This window comes from Suricata suricatta, chromosome 9 (genome assembly GCF_006229205.1).
Source record: "Suricata suricatta isolate VVHF042 chromosome 9, meerkat_22Aug2017_6uvM2_HiC, whole genome shotgun sequence".
Lineage (NCBI taxonomy): Eukaryota > Metazoa > Chordata > Mammalia > Carnivora > Herpestidae > Suricata > Suricata suricatta.
This window is the reverse complement of record NC_043708.1, coordinates 95807555-95827322: the sequence shown is the minus strand read 5'-3', so window position 1 is coordinate 95827322 and position 19768 is coordinate 95807555. Positions and strand designations below refer to the sequence as shown.

The window sequence follows — 19768 nt, the reverse complement described above, 5'->3', positions numbered from 1 at the left end:
TCTCTCCACACCCTCGCCAACATCTATAGTCTCTTGCTTTAGGGGAACAGTACTCATCAAAAACGATGGAAGCCAGAAGACAGCACTAAAACTGTCACCCTGGAACACTCTAATTCAATAACGAAAGCCAAATAAAGAGCTTACGTTCAGATAAACGAAAATTAACAATTTGTTCCTATATGAGCAATACTAGACAAAATGCTAAATAAAAGGTCTTTGAGCTGAAGAGAGATGATACCAGAGAAAGATTTTCAGGAATAAATGAAAAATATCAGAAATAGATACTGTCTGAGTAAATATGAAGGACTATTGTCTCAATTTCTCTGAAACAGTATTAGATTACATACTATATATAATAAGACTTAAATATTATGTTATAGACAAAGCAAAAACTAAATAGTTTAAAATGAAGTCATTCATTTATCTCAATTTCTCTAAAATACTATTGTATTATATATAATACAGACTATTAAATGACTATTAAAGCAAAAATTAAAATGAATGCATTTGGGTTTATACCGTGTGCAGATAGAGTACCTATAATTATAACGGGGAGGAGACATAGACGTGTATCATCACAAGAGTTCTACATTTCACATGAAGTAGAACAATATTACCTCTGGAAGCAGGAGAACAGTCAATGTAGTAACGGCTCAAAATTTCCAAAATTTGGGGAAAGACCTAAATTTACAAATTCAAGAATCTCAGCACACCCCACACAATTAATTCATAAGAAGAGACATAACAAACCAGAGAGAATAAATAAAAATAAGATGATAGATCTAAATCCAATCCTATCAATTATTAAAAGCCAGTGGACTACACAGTACAGTAAAAGACTATTAGTACATAAATTCTGCTTTTGGATATATTCTGTCTACAAGAGATCCATATTAAATACAGACATGCATGAGTTAAAACTAAGTGATCCATAGTGATGGATTTTAACACCCTTCTCTCAGCAATTGATAGAACAATTAAAAATAAGAACATAACAGTATCACCCACCTACATCTGATATTTACAGAACACAAAAACGGCAGAATACCTATTTTTACACAAACCAAGAGATACCATGTGCTGAGCCATAAAACAAGTCTCAATACATTTAAGAGTTAAGACCATAAAAAGTATGTTCTCTGACCATAACACTTAAATTAGAAATAAAAAACAATATACTATCTAAGAAAGCCTGAGGTATTTGCAGGTTAAACATACTTCCAAGTAATCCATGAGTCAAAGAAGAATCTCAAAGGAAATTAGAAAATATTTCAAACTGGATGATAATGAAAATACATCGTAGCAAAGTTGAGGGGTGCCGCTGAGCTAAAGCAGAGCATGCAGGGACATGATAGCTCCTGATATTAAAAAAGAAGCTTGGGCCACGTGGGTGGCTCAGTCAGTCAAGCATTTGACCTTGGCTCAGGTCATTGGATCTCATGGTTCAGGAGTTCTAGCCCCACTAGCTTCGGATTCTCTCTCCCTCAAAATAAAAATTTTTAAAAAGAAGAAAGCTCTAAAATCAGTGGCCTAATGCCCTCTAAAGGAGCTAGAAAAAGAGCAAAGTAACACCAAAATAATTAGAAGGAAAGGAATAATGAATATTAGAGCAATACTCACTCTGATGGAAAAGAGACCACAGAGACTATCAACAAAGCCAAGAGCTGTTCAAGGTTTTGAAAACCAACAAAACTGAGCATCCCCGAGCTAGACTAATCAGAGTGGGGGAGGGTGGCAGACAAATCATCAACAGGAATTAAAGGGATGCTCATTGGAAGTAACTGGCTATCTATGTGGGCGGGGATATACTACTACTTCAATCCCAACACGAAAATTTACTCCAAGTGGATCACAGCCATAATTTAAAAAGCACAAACTATAAAATACTTAGGGGAAATCCCAGGAGAAAATCTCTGTGACCCTGTAGTAGGCAAAGATGTCTGAGCACACAAAAAGCACACCGTTTTTAAACTCTTCTACAATACATCCCACTACTAGGACTTTACCACCAGGAGTGAAAACCTATGTCCACATGCCGGCGTGTACGGTAATTCCCATCACAGCCTCATTCCCCAGAGCCCCCAACAGCAAACCATTCCAGCGTGCATCAACAGATGAGCAGATAAATACAAGGGAATGCCATGCTGCAACAGAAAGGAATCTACAGCAAACACCACGTCAGTGAGAGTTCCTACCACATGATGTCACTTACCGAAAATGCAGACAAGTTCACAGTGACAGAAAGTGATAAAGTGACCCTCCCACCAAAACAAAAAAAAAAAAAAAAAAAAAACCACTGGCTGCCTGCAGGGGGGAGGGGGTGATGAATGGGGAGAGGGACTGAAAAGGGACCCAGGGAGTCTTCCGGAAGTGATGGAAATGTTTTGTATCTAGATTGTGGTGGCAGTTTCACAGGTATATACAACTATCAAAAGTCATTGGATTATACCTTTAGGTTTTTTTAGGTATAACATCACATAACAGTTTCAGGGGTACAACATAATGAGTCACTATTTTTTTCATGTTTATTTTTGAGAGAGAGTGAGACAGACCCAGGGAGCAATTGGGGGAAGGGCAGAGAGAGAGGGAGACACAGAATCCAAAAAGCAAGCTCCAGGCTCTGAGCTGTCAGCACAGAGCCTGGCACAGGGCTGGAACCCACACACCATGGGATCAGGACCTGAGTCCAAGTTGGGCACTTAACCGACTCAGCCACCGAAGGTACCCCATGATTCACTATTTGTATATACTGTGAAGTGACCACCACAATTAGCCTAGTTCCGACTTTACGTAGATGCAGTTTATGTAAATGAACACGTGACAAGAAAAAAAAGGTGGGAGCCATCAGTAGGAGGGAAGTTAGAGAAAGAAGGACAGATTAAGAAAAAAACTTAAAACAGCAATCTGCTAGGACTCAGTACAGGCAAAAGACTCCGCTCTCATTCCTCCGACTCTCCCTCAAGTGAACCTGGGGACAGCAGCCTCCGTACTGCCTGGCGTGTGCTCCCGAGAAGACTGCTGCGGGCCGTCCTGCTTTCACACACCTCCCCCTTGTGTTCAGATGGGAAATGCAGCTCACGGGCTGTGCGCCTTCCAGGAAGGAAGGACCCGGTGCAGCACCTTGTGCATTTTTTGGAAATGAGGTCACAAGCGTATGGCAGCTGCTACCTCCCCCGGTTCCCTCAGGCCTGGGGGAGGGTGGGTCGGAGCCACAGCACTCACTAAACAGGAACGCATGTCCAATAAAGTGCGGACGCCAAGCCCCGGTGCCTGGTGGGGCCGCCCCACTGCTACACTGGAAAATTACTAATAGTCCCAGGAATGCACAACAGACACGCCGAGAGGTTTATGGATGCATTAAATGCGGGATGGACAAAACCAAGACATGTGACTCCTTTCCTCTTACCTTTTAATTTAGCTGTAGGTTCAGGATTTGCAGCAAAGGAGAACGGCATGGAATCTGTTCAGTTTCAGAAAGTTTATCAACCTTATGGAGGCATATGCTTATAATTTTATTTTAATAACATTTTCTGTATCAGAAATAGAGGATGGGATAGTCCTTCTTCAAGAGGTAGGCACATAAAAAAATATATTGCTTGGAAAAAAAGAAAGGGGAAAAAGAATGGACACATTTTTGTACCAGGGAGATTCTGAATTGGTTGATAGAACAAACTTTTAGGGATCTGGTGGAGGTGGGGGTTCAGAATCCAATGAGTATAAGCATTAATAAGTACAAATGATGAATTCAGAGACCGAAACGATCCACATTCTCTATTCTAAAAAATAATGTGTGGTGCCTAGGGGGCTCATAGGTTAAGAGTCAGACTTCGGCTCAGGTCATGATCTCACAGGTTTGTGGGTTTGAGCCATGTGCTGACAGCACAGAGCCGGCTTGGGATTCTCTCTCCCCCTTGCACCACCCCCCCCCCCCCCCCGCCTCTCCCCCACTCATACTTTCTCTCTCAAAATAAATACTTTTAAAAACAGAAAAAAATATTTAAAAAGAAGGTGGGGAGGAGGAAGAACAGAAGGAAATACATACATAAAAGGAGACCCTGGGACCCACACAGCTGGAGAAGCAGTAAACACATGGCATTTACTATGAGCCATGTACTTTTCTAATCACTACTAATTTAATCTTTAACAACTCCATGGAGAAGACACCAAGGTAAAGAGAAGACTCTCTTTTACAGAGGAGCAAACCAAGGCCCAGACGAGTTAACTCACCCCAGATCACGTAACTAGTTAAGTGGCAGAGCAGGGATTTGAACTCAGGCAGCCTCGCTTCAGAATCTGCGTCTAGGCCCTTATTAACAGGTAGCTACTTTAGTAACAAGATAGAATATAAGACATTACCAGATTTGTCTACCAAAGCTTTCCCAAGGTATCTGAAACACCGCCTTTGGCATCATTATGGTTTAAAGCAGAGGATGGAAAGCGTGACATAAAAATTGCTGGCGTTGTTGGCCTGTTCTATCATAGAAATCCTTAGGGCCAACAGAACCCTGCATTGCAAAGCAGTATCATTAAACTTGAAAAATGTCAGTGGGACTTCATCATCTTAAAAAGACCTATTTCTTTTTTTTAAAAAATACACAATTATCTTTAAAAAGACACAATTCTGTCACTACTAAAACCGGCCTAACACTAGGCAGAGAGCTTTGGCCATGACCAGGTAGTTTTCAGTATAATTCTCCACTGACATGAACCAGGGCTCCTCAGAGATGAGCCAATAACCTATCTTGAAACAGGACAAAAATAAAGATAGCAATACTGAACCCAAAAGCGTCACGAACCATGCTACATGGGCAAAGAAGTTAATGTAAGAGAACTGGCCCTGAGTTGTGACAATTCGGGCATCAAAAAAGGCCAACGAGAAGGAAATTATTATGATGGAAACATAGTGAGTCTGAGAAATGCCTTGTGTTCACAACTGTCTTAGAGGGAACATTAATATCAAGTGTACACAAAGATGGTTTTAACAGAAAAGAAAGGTGACTATAATAAGCAATGTAGTTATTTGTATTGATTCTTAAAACTAGAAAGTATTAACATATAAGGTGATATAATTTCTTTTATCAAGTATTATATGTTTGTTTATAAAACTTCTGTATCAGGTAAGAAATAATAACAAAAGAAACTGGGGGCGCCTGGGTGGCTCAGGCAGTTAAGTGTCTGCCTTCTGCTCAAGTCATGATCTCGTAGTTCGTGAGTTTGAGCCCCAAGTCAGGCTCTGGGCTGACAGCTCAGAGCCCATAGCCTGTTTTGGATTCGGTGTCTCTCTCTGCCCCTCCCTGCTCATGCTCTCTTACTCAAAAATAAAGTGGCCTGTCAGGAAATGAATATCAGCAGTGTCTGATATTAAACATTAAAAAAAAAATTTTTTTTAATAAGAAAAGAAACTGTTAGGTCAGGTCATCCCAGGACCTTAGGGCACACGGACGGACTGCTTGGCGTTGGTAATCATGTAACAACCAGGGGGAAAGAGGGGCAGAGATCACTGCCGTTAGTGTCACACACAATTAGTAAGGAACCAACAGTCAACAGTGTGTTTGTAATGGGATAAACTAGTCAAACAGCCTAAAGAGGAAAACCAAGTTCTCAACTCAACTCTCTTACCTCCTAGTAGGTGAAATCTCTACCTGGCCCAGAAAAGCATGGTAAACTATTAAGGAATATATGAGTTTTTAATAGTTCTAAAAACTAGGTCCATGCATCATGATGATAAGGGGTCCTGACTTTGAATCACCTTGAAGTCACCTCATCCTATGTGCGCACCCCAGAATCCACACCCTCTACCCTTAGAGCTACTCAGAAGACCTATTCTGTCTCCTTCAGAGCTGAAAGATCCCTGCACCTGTCTGGAAAGTGCTACAATAATGTTAACTCTAAGAAAACTTTGAAATCAGTACAACAATAGCCTTGGGAAGATTAAAAAAAAAAAAAAACAAACAATGAAGAAATAAACTTAAGCCCAAGATGTTTACTATTTTAGAATAAGTTCAAGTGGAAATGTATTATTAATCTTATCATTGTGTAACTTACTGTGTGTGTGCGCGCGTGCACGCATATGTGTGTGATCTTCTGTTTAAGTGCATGTAGGAAGTAATCAAAAGGAATCAGCTGTACTACATTTAGAGTGGAATTTAAATAGTTTATGGGAATTGAGTCAAACAAATTTATCACTAGTGTTTAAATGCTCATGGAAAACAGTTCTCAAAGTCTTGCTCATTGGATATACACAGCAGACACTCCTTGCCCCACTCATATCCATTTCCTGACAGGCCACTCGTGACTCTCTTCCAGGGGGCTTTGTCTAACCACCGTAGTCCAGGTGGCTGTGCTGGGACAGGCCACAACTGGTCCCCCTGCTCCCCCAGGAGCGGGCCTCAACCAGCGGCTGACGGGAGTTAGTGGCTAAATGCCCAGCTTTCTGACCTTTTGGTAAGGACAACTCAGGCCAGTGTGCAGCGCTTCCTAGAGACCCCTAAGGACAGTGAGTTGCAGCCGCTCACGGTGGCAATGTCCTCGGCAAGGCACCCACTATCGGCTTTCAACCTTTCCCTGACTCAGTTCTCCCCTCCTCACCGGCGCTTCCTGGGATCACCTGCCAAATAAACTATGTGGACTAAGACCCACTCTCAGGGTCTCTCAAGAGAAGAAGAAATGAAGCATTAAGCACACACATGTGCTCAGCCCCTCTCTCCACATAACCTCCCCATGACATTCTGTCACCTACGAGTAGAGCTGGACTGTGTGGCACGGCCACGGGAAAGGGAGGGCTGGTGGGCGCTGCCTTGGGGACCTGCTGTGCCTCCTGTCCGCTTCGCCTTCCACTCTCCTGGAACCACCCTCTCTGTGGACCCATGGGCTTGCGCCAGGGCCCTTGCTCGCTGACCTCACTGGGGCAGTGAGAAGTCCTCCCACAGGGAGCAGGGACTTCACAGGGCCATCTCAGAAATGTCCATCTGTAAGGATGTGGAGGGGAAGGCAGGAGGGGGACAGGGCAAAAACCCATTTACTCAGCTGTCAGGACACTGAGACTCCTTGGACTTGAACCTGCTACCAGGTCCTTGTGGACCATGAGGGCCTTCTGGTCATGACTTTTATAGGCAGCTCCCGAAACCGAATAAACGAAAACCCAGTTTGTCCCTCCTACAAGCACAGCAGTGAAAAGCTCAGGCTTTGAATTCAGGCTTACCCATTTCTACTATCACCTTGGACAGGCCCCTTAATGCCCCTGAACCTCAGGTTCCCAGCTATAAACTGGGAGAAGTATAATCTAATTCATAAGAAATGCCTCTTAATAAACATGCCAGGCATTTTCTATGCATCCTCACCACACGGCCACACACACGTCGGTACAATTAACCATTCTCAAGTTCTAATTCTAAGAAACTTCCCCAGGGTCACCCAGCTCCTAAGAGGCAGATCTAGGGTTCCAACCTGGGCAAGTCCGATTCCACTCTTAACCTCCTAAGTTCTACAAGAATGTGGAAGGCAATTAACAACATCCAACGATAGCAGGTGCTTAATAAACGCCGTTTCTTTCCTGTTTGCTCACTTCATCATTCTCTCCCGGGCTCTCCCTGGGGAAGAGCTACGTTGAGCACAGACAAGGAGAGATTCATGAGGCTCAGAAGGGCGAGGCTCAGTGCCAAGCTCTTAATAAAGAGCCTGCAGAGCAAATAGATTTTGGCTTCTACTTTTATTAATACCTAAGCTCTTCAGGTTCTTCCAACTCCATAATTTCCTTTTCTGGAACCTACACCAAATCTCCAAAGTGACTTTTTCGTCAGAAAGACTAAATATCGTGAAAGTTTCAGGTGAAGTTAAGTCACCTCTAAGCCTGATACAATGTCACTGCAGAGTGCTGGTTAGGAAGCTGTCTCTCAGCCTGGCTCCGGCAGTAACTAAGCTGGGTGACCTGGAGCAAAGCCACCTGCCTTCTCTGTGCCTCCTTTTAAAACATTCGTTAATAGAAAGATAATGATCCTTGTCTTGCCTTTCTTAGAGTCACTGAAAGAACCATGTGAGGAATGTGCATGAAAAATATTTCACAAAAGTATGAAGCCCTACATAAACGTGGGAAATTATCAGTGTTGTTCAGCAGCTTATCTGACTCGCTAAGAAATTCTTGAAAAAGAAAAATGAGACCCAAAAGGCAGGGGTCAGCACAGCAAGCTGGAATGAGGAGAGTCAGGTGGTAAAGAAAAACTAGCTGTCAGAACCTCGTTTTCAGTGCTGGCAGTTAACCTTCAATCAATTTTATAAGGCCAGGAAATAGCCATATTTTTAATTAAGTGTCGGTGGTAGGCTCAGCAACATAAAATTTAATGGTAGGGAAGACACCAGCTTAAAGAAACATAGCTTCTTACCTCTCCTTCTAAGAAAGATATCTTTTCTAAAAGCTGCAATATTAAAAGCTGTTTCTGCTGCACCTTTTTCTTTAATGATTCAATCTAGAAAGAAAAAAAGTTAAAAATTGTTAGTAAAAAAAATACACGATTGTACAAACACAAACTCATCTACTAGCAGGGACAGCTTTGCTTCTCCTTTAAACAGAGCCCACATGTTGGTTCTCTGTGTTTCATGGGACAGTGTGACCACGGGACGCTCCCGGGAAAGAGGGCTCTGTGGCCACGAAAGCATGGGACAGCACATGCGATTTTGGAGTCACGTCTCCTGACATTTCCACCCTGATTTTGCTGTGTAACCCATGTAACATCCCACTTATGCTCCAGAGAGCATGCTTTGGGAAATGCAAACACAACTCTGTAGAAACTAAGTATTCAGCTTAAATTCGTGAGGCAGCCCACATTTCAAACATTCAGCTCTGTTATCCTGTTAGTACATTCCTATCTGTCCAACCAGGGCTCAAAAGTTTGGGTATGGAAAGAGGGTCACTGTCACTAAAGGTACAAATGGAGTTGAGAGGCTCAAGGACTCACGGGGCCTGCGGTAAGCGGGGAAGGCTTCCCACAGACAGAGACTTGAGCTGGGCTTTCACCTCTGTTTTTTACAACACAGTCTATCTTCAGCTACTCCAGCTCTGCTTTTCATTCATGTCATGTTCCATTGACAAACCATGGATGCCCTAAAAGCCGGGCCCGGGGGCACCTGGGTGGCACAGTCATTTAAGCACCCAACTCTTGATCTCAGCTCAGGTTACGATCTCACAGTTGAGTGAGTATGAATCCTGCAATGAATGGGCTGTGCACTGATGGCGTGGAGGCTGCTTGGGATTCTGTCTCTCCTCTCTGCTCCTCCCCACTTTAAAAATAAATAAATAAACTTTAAAAAAAAGTGGGGCGATGGGGGGCAGGAACCAGGTGCTCTGTACCAGGTTGTGGCATAGACATTAGGGGGAAATGGTGGAGGTTAAATCAGTAACTTGAGATTTTAAAGAACACACTAACTTTCTAACTGTAAACTGAATTTGAGCATTTGCAAGATCTTTTTTTTTAAAAATCCTTCTCCATGCAAAATGACACAATTCCTTTAGAAGTGAATCTAGCAGGAGCTAGAAAAAGACAACAGTATAATCACATTGCCCTTCAACCCAGCAATCCCATTTCTAGAAAGAGGTCCCCAAAGACACACTGGCCAAAATATAAAATGACCTGGACAAAGGAGTTTTGATTTTTAACAGACACAGAGAAAACCTAACTCCATCAAGCAGTAAGTAGCGGGTTAAAGAACTCACGATTCACCATGACAACGGATGGCTATGAAGATTTCTAGAACAGATATGGCACGTTAGAAGGAATATATGAGGACATATGAATGCATATATATTTGCAAAAAAGAAATTCTGCAAAGATAAAAGAGGCCATAATTTATTAAGAAAGAGCTGCCAATAGGGAGAGGTAGGAACTCAGAGGAGATAGAAGGTTTTTGGTAACACCTTCTTACCTACGTTTAGTTTTGAAAGCGCATTGTACAGATTCAAAAATTAAACAAAACCAAAAAGGGGGGGGGAGCAAATCCTAAAACTTGAAACCATATTGAAATAAAAGAACTTAACTGTATATCAAATTGGTGAAAAGAACCCAAGAGTTATTAGAATAAGCTAATTTGACTGTTTTTAGTGGAATGTATTCTAAACATAAACAGAACTGCAAAAAAATCTCTTATTCACTAGGAAAATTGTTGGTAATAATTATTGGTACTATTGTTTTGAAACTATTTGAAATATTATAGTATAATAGTGTTTGGAACCAAGGTTTTTCGTGTAAGAGAGAGAAATAAATGTGAGAGCAAAGAACTAAAAAAAGTTGAGTTAAATTTGAAAGGAAAATATCAGTATGAACTCAGTGTTTTATCTTCATTTGTTAAATATGCAGTTCCTAACTCTGCTGAGAAAACTTAGAAATAACAACAAGCACAGAATATATCCAGATTGTGGCATCTAAATACCATCCCTCACCAAAAAAACACAAGTCATCTTGGAGGAACAGCTCACTTCCAGGCATGAAAATATGCTAGATAAAACCAAGACACCTTGTTATGCCTGAAAACAAATACATGAAGGGTCTCCTTTGGGCCAAGGATGGGACGTGAGCATCAAAAACAGTCATGAATGTAATTAAGTAAAATGCATGAAACACACATGTTTGTAAGACCCTGACTACTTAATGACTCTTCAAAAACAAAAACCAACAGCAACAGTGACTCATTGGACACCACTGGGAATAAGAAGGGAACCAACTCCTTACTTAGAAAGCTGGCAATTTGGGGTGCTTGGGTGGCTCAGGCGGTTAAGTGTCCGACTTCGGCTCAAGTCATGCTCTCATGGTATGTGAGTTCAAGCCCCACGTCAGGCTATATGCATGATAGCATTCAGCCTCCTTTGGATTCTCTGTCTCCCCCTCTCTCTGTCCCTCTCCTGCTTGCACGGTCTCTCTCTCAAAAATAAATAAGCATTAAAAAAAAAAAAGAAAATTGGCAATTTGGAGAAAGAATAAGGCATTAATCCTGCCTTTCTTGCATAAACTGCATTTTGAGATTACTAAAAAGTCCTACGTGATAAGGGGGGAAAGTTTTGCTTTTCAGAAGAACTCCAGTTAATGGGAAAGAATGACAGATTCAGAAAATCACCATTCTGCAATCCCTAGGGAATAACACACTCAAGCAACCAGCATTAATAGATGAAATGATCGGGGCACAGCTGAGGAGGAACCTACGACTGTGCCTTGGGCTGTCGCCATCTGAAACCACAATCCGCCTCAGCATCATCACCCAAAGCGGGACGGTGCCCACAGCGCGCTGAAGAGACACGGGTAAATCGCGCAAGGACACCAAGTACTCTCGCTTACCCCCACAGGAAAGTTAAAACCGAATCTCACCGAGCTGCCAGAGCTAATAAACAGAAGTTGAATCTATCACATGGGGACAGCGGACTCAGTTCCTGCAGGGTCCCTGGGTGGGGGAGATGTGCAGGGGGAGGAGGGTGCACAGGGAGAAGCATGCTCTAGATTAAAAGATGTTAGAAGCACCGCCATCAATATAACGGACCTTCTCTGGACTGAAACAAAGCAACAGTGAAAAGGACATGTTAGACATTTCAGAAAACTTTAGGACGGTCTGGTACTAAATAATACCAAGGAACTATCATTAATTTTGTTAGACGCAACAAGGTCTTACGATTATATAAGAAAAAGTCCATATGTTTCAGAGATGTATAGTGAAGACTGTAGGAAACACAAGCAGAATGTCTGGGATTTGGTTTAAAATAACTGCACAAAGGGAAAAAAAGAGGAAAAGAAGAGGCAAGTAAGGCAAATAGAGCCAATTTGCTATTTGTTGAATCTGGTAATGAGCGGGGGGCGGGGGGCGGGGTTCATTGATTAGTCTCTCTGTCCTGAGTACATTTGACATTTCCACAATAAAATATTTTAAATTCCACCTAGTGTCAAAATATACACTCCAATATAAAAAGTAAGCAATATAAAATATAGTAAGAAACGCATTTAAGAAAAACCATCCAATGTTGACAAATAATTAAAGAAATTACCAATTAAAAACAGTGATAAGTTACCCTTTAATAATGTTTAAATTTGCCCCAAACCACTGGCTAAAGAACTCCGTGCTAAAAGGGCTGGGAGGGACAGCTTCCCTCATGTGTTGCAGGTGGCATTGTAAATTAGAATGACCCTTCAGGCAATTTAGCAATAAATATTAAGAGCCATAAAGCTGTTCATCCCCTTTGACCCACTAATCCCACTCCTGGGAATTTATCCTAAGGATATCAGTTAGACATAGGAAAAAAGCTGTATATACAAAGATGTCCTTGCTCCTATTATTTATAATAGAAAATGGAAATAGCCTTAATGTCTAGCACTAAGGGACTGGGTAATACATTATGGAATATCAATTTGATAGAATATATTACAGACACTACAAACAAATATGTTGCAAAACATGTTTACGAAAAGCCTTGGGGGGTTAAAAAAGTTTCACAACGGTTGAAGGTAAAAGCCAGGAGTTAAATAAAATGAATAATTCTGAGTTCGGGTAGGATTATGTGCAAAAAGAGAGGCGTTTCTTTAAATGTCCTTCAATATTTGTAGGAATAGTTTTCAAAAACCATCCTTACAGTGTTCCTTTTTCATTCCTTCCTATGGTATTAAGATTTTTTTTTTTAATTGACTTTGGTTCTTTAAATGATAAACAGGGGCACCTGGGTGGCTCAGTCAGTTGCGCATCCAACTTCGGCTCAGGGCGTGATCTCATAGTTTGTGGGTTCGAGCCCCATGTCCCGCTCTGTGCTGACGCCTAGCTCAGAGCCTGGAGCCTGCCTTGGATTCTGTATCTCCCTCTCTCTCTGACCCTCCCCTGCTCACGCTGTCTCTCAAAAATAAATTAAAAACTTTTTTAAAAAGTTTTAAGTGATAAACAAAATGGATACTGAAATTAGCTACAACGTTCCAAGGAGGCTGGGGTAAATTTCATCAAATACCATCAAAAGGGACTTCAAATAGATTTGTCTCACTATCTCTGAAGTAATCAGACCGGTTTGTGAGTCTAAGGAAGCCAGGGTTGAAAGGTGCCCTGATGAACAGTTCCCAGGAAAATACGGACAGGATTTTCATTTTGAAAAAGGAGTAGCTAAGGGGCAGAGCTGTCACCCAGGGGCCGGTGTGGGTGGTGACTCCTGGGCGTTCTAAGAGGACAGAGGGCTGAAGCTGGAGCAAAAGAGGCACCTCCTTCGGGAGAAACAGAACCCTGTGGGAAGGGTCTGCCCCAAGGCTTGCCTTTCTCAGCAACTGAAGCTTCCAGAAGCAGTCGTGCCCTTGTGCTAAGTGAATACTTTTATCCTTGACCATTCCTTACAGAGGCATCTTGTATGGTATATTCCGTGACCAGGGTAGACTTGTTCAGATTAGAGAAAAAGGACACCGGAGCCGGCAAACAGCACTTGGATGCCCCTCATGCCCTACATGGAGAGCCAACCTTGAGTCCCAGTCTCCCCTGGTCTGTCCCTGGAGCACACCCCATGTCCTCCCAGGAGATCTCCATTGTGAGGGGCCATCCCTAAACCACGCATTTGTGTGGGAAACGGTGTTATTTATGACTGCCAACATCAAAGCACCTTCCAGCGTTGTCTCCTATAGAACCCAGCACGTGAGAAACACTCAACAGTTAGCTACTGCTGTATTATTACTAGTATTTCTCCCTCCCTAGACTGTGAGCTTCTTGAGAGTAAAGACCTTGGGCATCTTTATATTCCCAGACAACAAGTGAATGAATCAGGGGCTCGATGCATCTACCCCTCAACAATCCATCCCTTAGACGTCCGGGGCAAAAGGGTCTGGAACAAAGTCTTGGAGGCCCTGATGAACCGAGGTGGATGTATCCTAAAAGCACCTGCCAAATCAGGGCCTCTCCAAAATCTAGGGTACCATGCAGCTGGCCTGCAACCTTTGCTCTTTTTGATAACATTCAAATGGGTAAATCTGACCTTGAAGAGGTTCGTGGATTCTTCGTGAAGCTGTGTTTAGATCTAGCTGTCACCAGGTGGTGGTAAATGACCAAACTACCAGGCTCAAATCAAGGCATTAGGAAAAGAGAAATCAGAAGCACCTACTTTCCAAACCTCATCCATTTTACTTAAGAACATAATCTTGTCACAACTGTTAAATTTCCATATCAAATAGCGGACCCCCTTCCACAACAAAAGAAGAAACCCATCTTGTAAAATCTAGAATCTCTTAACTAATGTTAATAGAATTTTTTTTCCTATTTTTGTCTTGATATGCACGTTGCTTTGTAACTCAAGCTGAATATATGTCTTGCAGCCTAATGATCATGTGGGATGCTAGGTCTCTTAAGACTACAGCCAGTCAGATATTTAAAGTGGTATGTCTTATTACATGGCAATGAGAAAGAATGAAATCTGGCCATTTGTAAGAAAGTGGACGGACCTCGAGGGTGTCATGCTAAGCGAAATAAGTCAGGCAGAGAAGGACAGATACCATATGTTTGCACTCCTAGGTCTAACAGGAAAACAGGAGAAACCTAATGGAGGACCAGGGGGAGGGGAAGGGGGAAAGAGTTGGGGAGAGAGAGGGATGCAAAACCTGAGAGACTATTGAAAACTGAAAATGAACTGAGGGTTGTAGGGGAAGGGGGAAGGGGAAAAGAGGGTGGTGGTGATGGAGAAGGGCACTTGTGAGGAAGAGCACTGGGTGTTGTATGGAAACCAATTTGACAATAAGTTATTAAATAAATAAATAAAGTGGTATGTCTTGGGGAGGTGGGCATCCTCTACTTTCTTAGGACTGATAATGGCTTTTCTTCACATCTGCCACCACTGAGTTACCTCCATAGGTGATTCCGAGCTAAGCAATCCCTCTTAAGCCACGGCCGCACAATGGAATCACCTGGGGGGAGCTTTTACAAAATACTGACTTCTAGGCCTACCCCCAGAGATGCCGAATGTATCAGTCCTACTTAAAAACCCTCCCAAGCTTCGGACATTCAAACCCCTAGCGTGGATATGAGGCCCTTCTGCCATGGTCCCCCCAATACCCCCCCCCCATGTCCTTTCATGCGTGTTCTGTCCAGATGAACCCGATGTTCAAGCCACTCCATCCTCTGAGCACTCCATGGACATACAGTGGTCCTGCCTCTGGGCCTTTGCACAAGCGGGTGCCTCCACCAAGCACGCATTCCCACCCTCCATCCCCCTCTCTACTCGGAGATCTGCTGCTGTCACAACATACATGCTCACTAGTCACCTCCCAGAGCAGCAGTCCCCAAATCTTCCAGGCTGGCTTCCTGTCGCCCTCTTCTGTTCTACCTCAGGGCTCTGAACAACCCCCATGCCAACGCCTCGCTGCTGCTACCGTCCTCTGTCAACATCTCTCTCTCACACTAGACAGCACACCCACAGGGGACATGTGTTTACTGTATCAACGATCTTATATCAAAGAACTGTTCTCTTAGAAGATGCAATCACCGCTGTCAATCCACACATTTTTATAACCTGCTTTTGGAAACAGACTGCTGTAGTGAAAGGGCTCCTCCCGATTTCTTTCAAAAAAGCTTGTGTGTCAACCAGAACAAAGTGAAACTGTACAAATTTTAGTAAGATCCCATTATGGATTTCAGAGCAACCCTGAAAGTTATGAGGCTTCTTAGCTTCCGGAATTTTTTTTCCCCATTAGTGACTCGCACGCAGGTCCCAGGTCATTTCGTGTTAATGTCAGAATACAATACAACCCTATGGTTAGAATTATGTGAATAGTACCTGATTGTGCAAAACTCACGAAACATAACTCACTATTGAGGCTGTGGATGAAAAGAGAAATTAATGAATGTAAGAAAATGCAGCAGCAAATACGTATTAAATAGTACACAGCGCTTGGAATGTTTTTTTAAGAAACTGTGCCACAAGGTGTGGTGTTTTACCAGCTGGCAAAGGACAACACACGTGTATCTGGAAAATGCCTTAAATGAAACCGTAAGCACACACCGAATAGGAGCGCAATACTAGAAGGCATGTTAAAACCGATATTCACACTGAATCACATTAACATGCAGTGAGGAAAAGAGAATTAGATTTTCAATCCAAACTAAGTTTATGATATAATTATTTTCTTGGAAATTTGTTTAACTTTGTTTGCATTCTAATTTTAGGAGTAACCAGCGGAGGTCCACAGGCACCTCAGGCTGTGAGGGCTGTGTGTGTGTACACACGTATTGTGAAGCTTGACCACACGTTAATAAATAAAACCTCTATCACCAACAACTCCGATTTGTTACTCTTTCCCATGGACCCTCATTTCAAAAGACTTTCTGCTTTGAGCCACGTTCATGAAGAAAAAATTCATTTTCCCACTGAAAAACTTATCAAAGATGACTAACTGCCATTTAAAGCTTCTCATCAAAATGAGACAACCAGGCTTATGAATTCTAGGTAAAAGCAAAGCAGCCGAATACTTTATTATGAGTCCTTGTCGACTTCTCCGTGGCTATTTATGCTGTTCGAGTATTTGAAAAATTCACAATAAAATAATTTGAAGATTCCCATTATCATTTTCAACCCCCCTTAGAGGCCCAGGGGATCAGTGAACCAACCAGGGCAGACATGGAACATGCAGACAGCCAAGAATCTTCTAGAGCTCACTCCTGGATTTAGTGTGCTTTTGCCTCTCCGTGTCCTGAAGGGCCTTGTTTTCCACCCAAACTTATGTTCCCCTCTGTGATCTAGAAAATAACGGTCCTCCTCACCTTTAGCAAAATAGGAATCATGCTTGACGTCCATGTACTTGCCCCCCATGAAAAATGAGAATTGACACTCTTCCTCCAAAAAGGTTTTTCATGGTTGCTATGACTGCTCTTAATTCTATTTCAGAAGCCTTATAACACTGTAATTTCATAGTTATTGTCTTTAAGTGCATTCTCCTTAATAAAAACCACCAGAGTCAGAATTTTAAAAATAATGAAGTTATCCTCTTTTCCTAAAAAAAATGATAATAATAAAGCATAGGGAAATGTGACAAGATCAGACTTTGCCCTACACTAATGCAACATAAAAGTACCGTTTAAAAAGGACAAGGAAAACGGTGCATTATCTCATTTTGGGGGGAGTGAAGGGAATGAATTAAGGCCACAACAAACGAAACTGAAAAATTGCTAAATGAAGCTCTGAGTGGGGAAAATGAAAAATCAATGACGGAACGGAGGGAAAAAAGGTACATTTTTCATCTTCATGATGCTTGATTGGGTTTGGAGAAATTCATTTCCAATTAATGTGTCTTGTGGCATTCAGCCAGGCTAGATATGAACAGGGCACATACTTTAATCAATTTTTTCCTATTAGGTTTGAAGTAATATATAATAATAGAACTCTACCACTCAAAAGGATCAGTCGAAACTGGCTTCTGAGGTTAAATAATCTAATTTGGCTTGATTTCTGTCTTACAGTAAAGATAACCCAACTTCTCTTTCAGGAGAGGAACAGCACCCTGATTCTCCCGGGTGCCTAAACATGATCGGCTGTAGAGACATCAGGGAAGGATGAATCAACTAGGTTTTCTGATCTGAGGGGGTCTAACAGACCGCGGGGAAGGAAGGCACAGGGGTGTCCTGGGTACCAGGGTTGTTGCTGGGTTCACTTATTCTCACAACCCCGGGAGTGGTTATCCCCCAGGGAGGAGGAAACTGAGGTTCCTAGAGTTTTATTACCCATCATTCCCTCAGCAGTCGCCTATGGTCACCTCTATGTCAGGCTTAGAGTTAAGACTCTGGCAGCACAGCTAGGGAGACCAGATCTTCGCCCTCACAGACCACACGTCCCAGTGAGGAAGGCAGGCACCAAGCAGAAAATGAAACTCCCAAGCAAGTGCAATAAAGGGAGAGACCCAGAGATGTTCTGTACCCCCGAGACAGGATGCACCTGCTGACTACAGACGGGGTGAGGGAAGGGGTCAGACCTGGGGGCTGGAGAGGGTGACCAGCTCACCCGGGACTGGCCAGGCAGTCTCACGTGCCTGCAGCTTTCTCATCCCCGGGCAAACCACGACAGCTGGTCACCCAGGAGCTGGATGCCGGGGGAGCTGAGACCTAAACCCACATGTCTCTGAGGTCAAGGCCCTGCCTCCTTCTCTCCCCACAGTCACGTTCAGAGGTTTGCTTCCACCCTCCCTGTGATGACGCCCCAGCTCGGGGTCCTGGAACGTAGGCAAGACTGGGAAGAACGCTGGCAGGCACCTCCTTTACAAAGCATGTGCTGGGGCCTAAGCCTGTAGGCTGTTCTTTTCCCCTCTGACTTTAGAGAAGGGAAGTGGAATGGGGAGGTGGGGAAGAGGGCACTCTGAGTGTCCACACCCCCACGTTTGCCTCGAGATGCAGCATCAGGGACAACGGACGCTGCACGGAACAGAATATCCATGGAGAGACTTGGTTTAACGTGGTGAGATGATGCATCTGGAGGCGCCCAGCGGTACAGCTGGTGCTTTAACAATGATAGTTTTTAAGATGTCCCTAAAGCTCAAGGGTCCTGGACTCCACCCTCACCGGCACTGGCCCGGGTTTTCCTGGGAGCCTCCCAGCTGCCCTTCTCTTGCTTCTCTCCCCTCCTATTCACCCAGCTCCTCTGGCCAGAGACATCACTCTGTGGTCAGATCCGACCAGGCAAAGGGCACAACTGAGAAATCAGGAGCAGCGCAACACAGGGTATTTTCCCACAACCGGTCCCGGCCCCATGCCCGACCTCTTCATTACCACTCCCCACTGCAATCCGGTCAAACTAGATTAATAGCTCTCTGAACTCACCCTATATTTTTCTGGTCTCCATGTTTTTTTTTCTGTTTTGTTGTTATTTATTCTATATTTTGTCTGTCACATCCTTTTCCACCCATTCAATCCCTGCCTAGAAAAATCCAATCCATCCTGCAAGACCTGGTCAAATACCACTCCTCCGTAAGGCGTCTGCACCCACATCCACATTAGTGAAATTGAAGGGCCCTGTGGTAAGCCCTTAGCATGCATTTCATCAGTCAAGCCTACACCATGCCTCTGAAGCAGGTACTAGTATGATTGTACGCATTGTTAAGGAAACTGAATGTTGGAGAAGTAGTAATTTGTTCAAGATAAAAAGCCAAATCAAGAAAGGAGTAAGATGCAAAGCCAGACTCAATTTACTCAAAGCCTATGAACTTGATCACCAATGTCTCCAGATTCTGTGTCACCAGCAGACAGCTCATACCCCTGGTTAATAACTGTCCTATTCTGCCTTGAGTTTGAACAAGTTTTAGGGTCAACCAGAAAGTCCTTTGAGGGCAAGAACTCATCTCCGAATTTGCATTTGGTTCCTAAAAGGCGCTTCTTAAGTGTTGACTGACCCATCAGGCAGGAGAACAGGAAAATTTAAAGACAGGGACACAAGGGAAACAAGTCCAGGGTGACAAAGAGATCATGAAAAAATTGGTCAGGCAAAGATGAACTACTCAATGAGCGTTGTTAGAGAAACAAGCTTCAAGTGAGAACAACAAACAAAAACACAAAAAACACAAAAACATGGATCCCTGTTCACACTATATACACAAAAATAAATTCCACATGGATTATTCTTTATTTGTTCAACAAGTATTTATTGAGCACCTACTATATGCCAGTGACTGTTTCAGATGTTAGGAGTACAGTCAAGAACTCAACAGAAAAAACCACTGCCCTCATGGAGCTTACATTCTAGTGAAGGGACAAAGACAGTAAGTAAGCCAAATAGAGAAGTGTATATATATTATAGGATGATACACAC

At 43.0% G+C, this 19768-nt stretch overlaps 1 protein-coding gene across 1 annotated transcript in view; it reads right to left on the bottom strand.

Moving 5' to 3' along the window:
• MYZAP (myocardial zonula adherens protein) overlaps window positions 1-19768 on the bottom strand; it is an 85740-nt gene that overhangs the window by 13174 nt on the left and 52798 nt on the right. The window contains exon 11 of the mRNA XM_029950344.1: window positions 8379-8462. Coding sequence (XP_029806204.1) covers window positions 8379-8462 — 84 coding nt within the window. The remainder of the gene's footprint in view (window positions 1-8378; window positions 8463-19768) is intronic.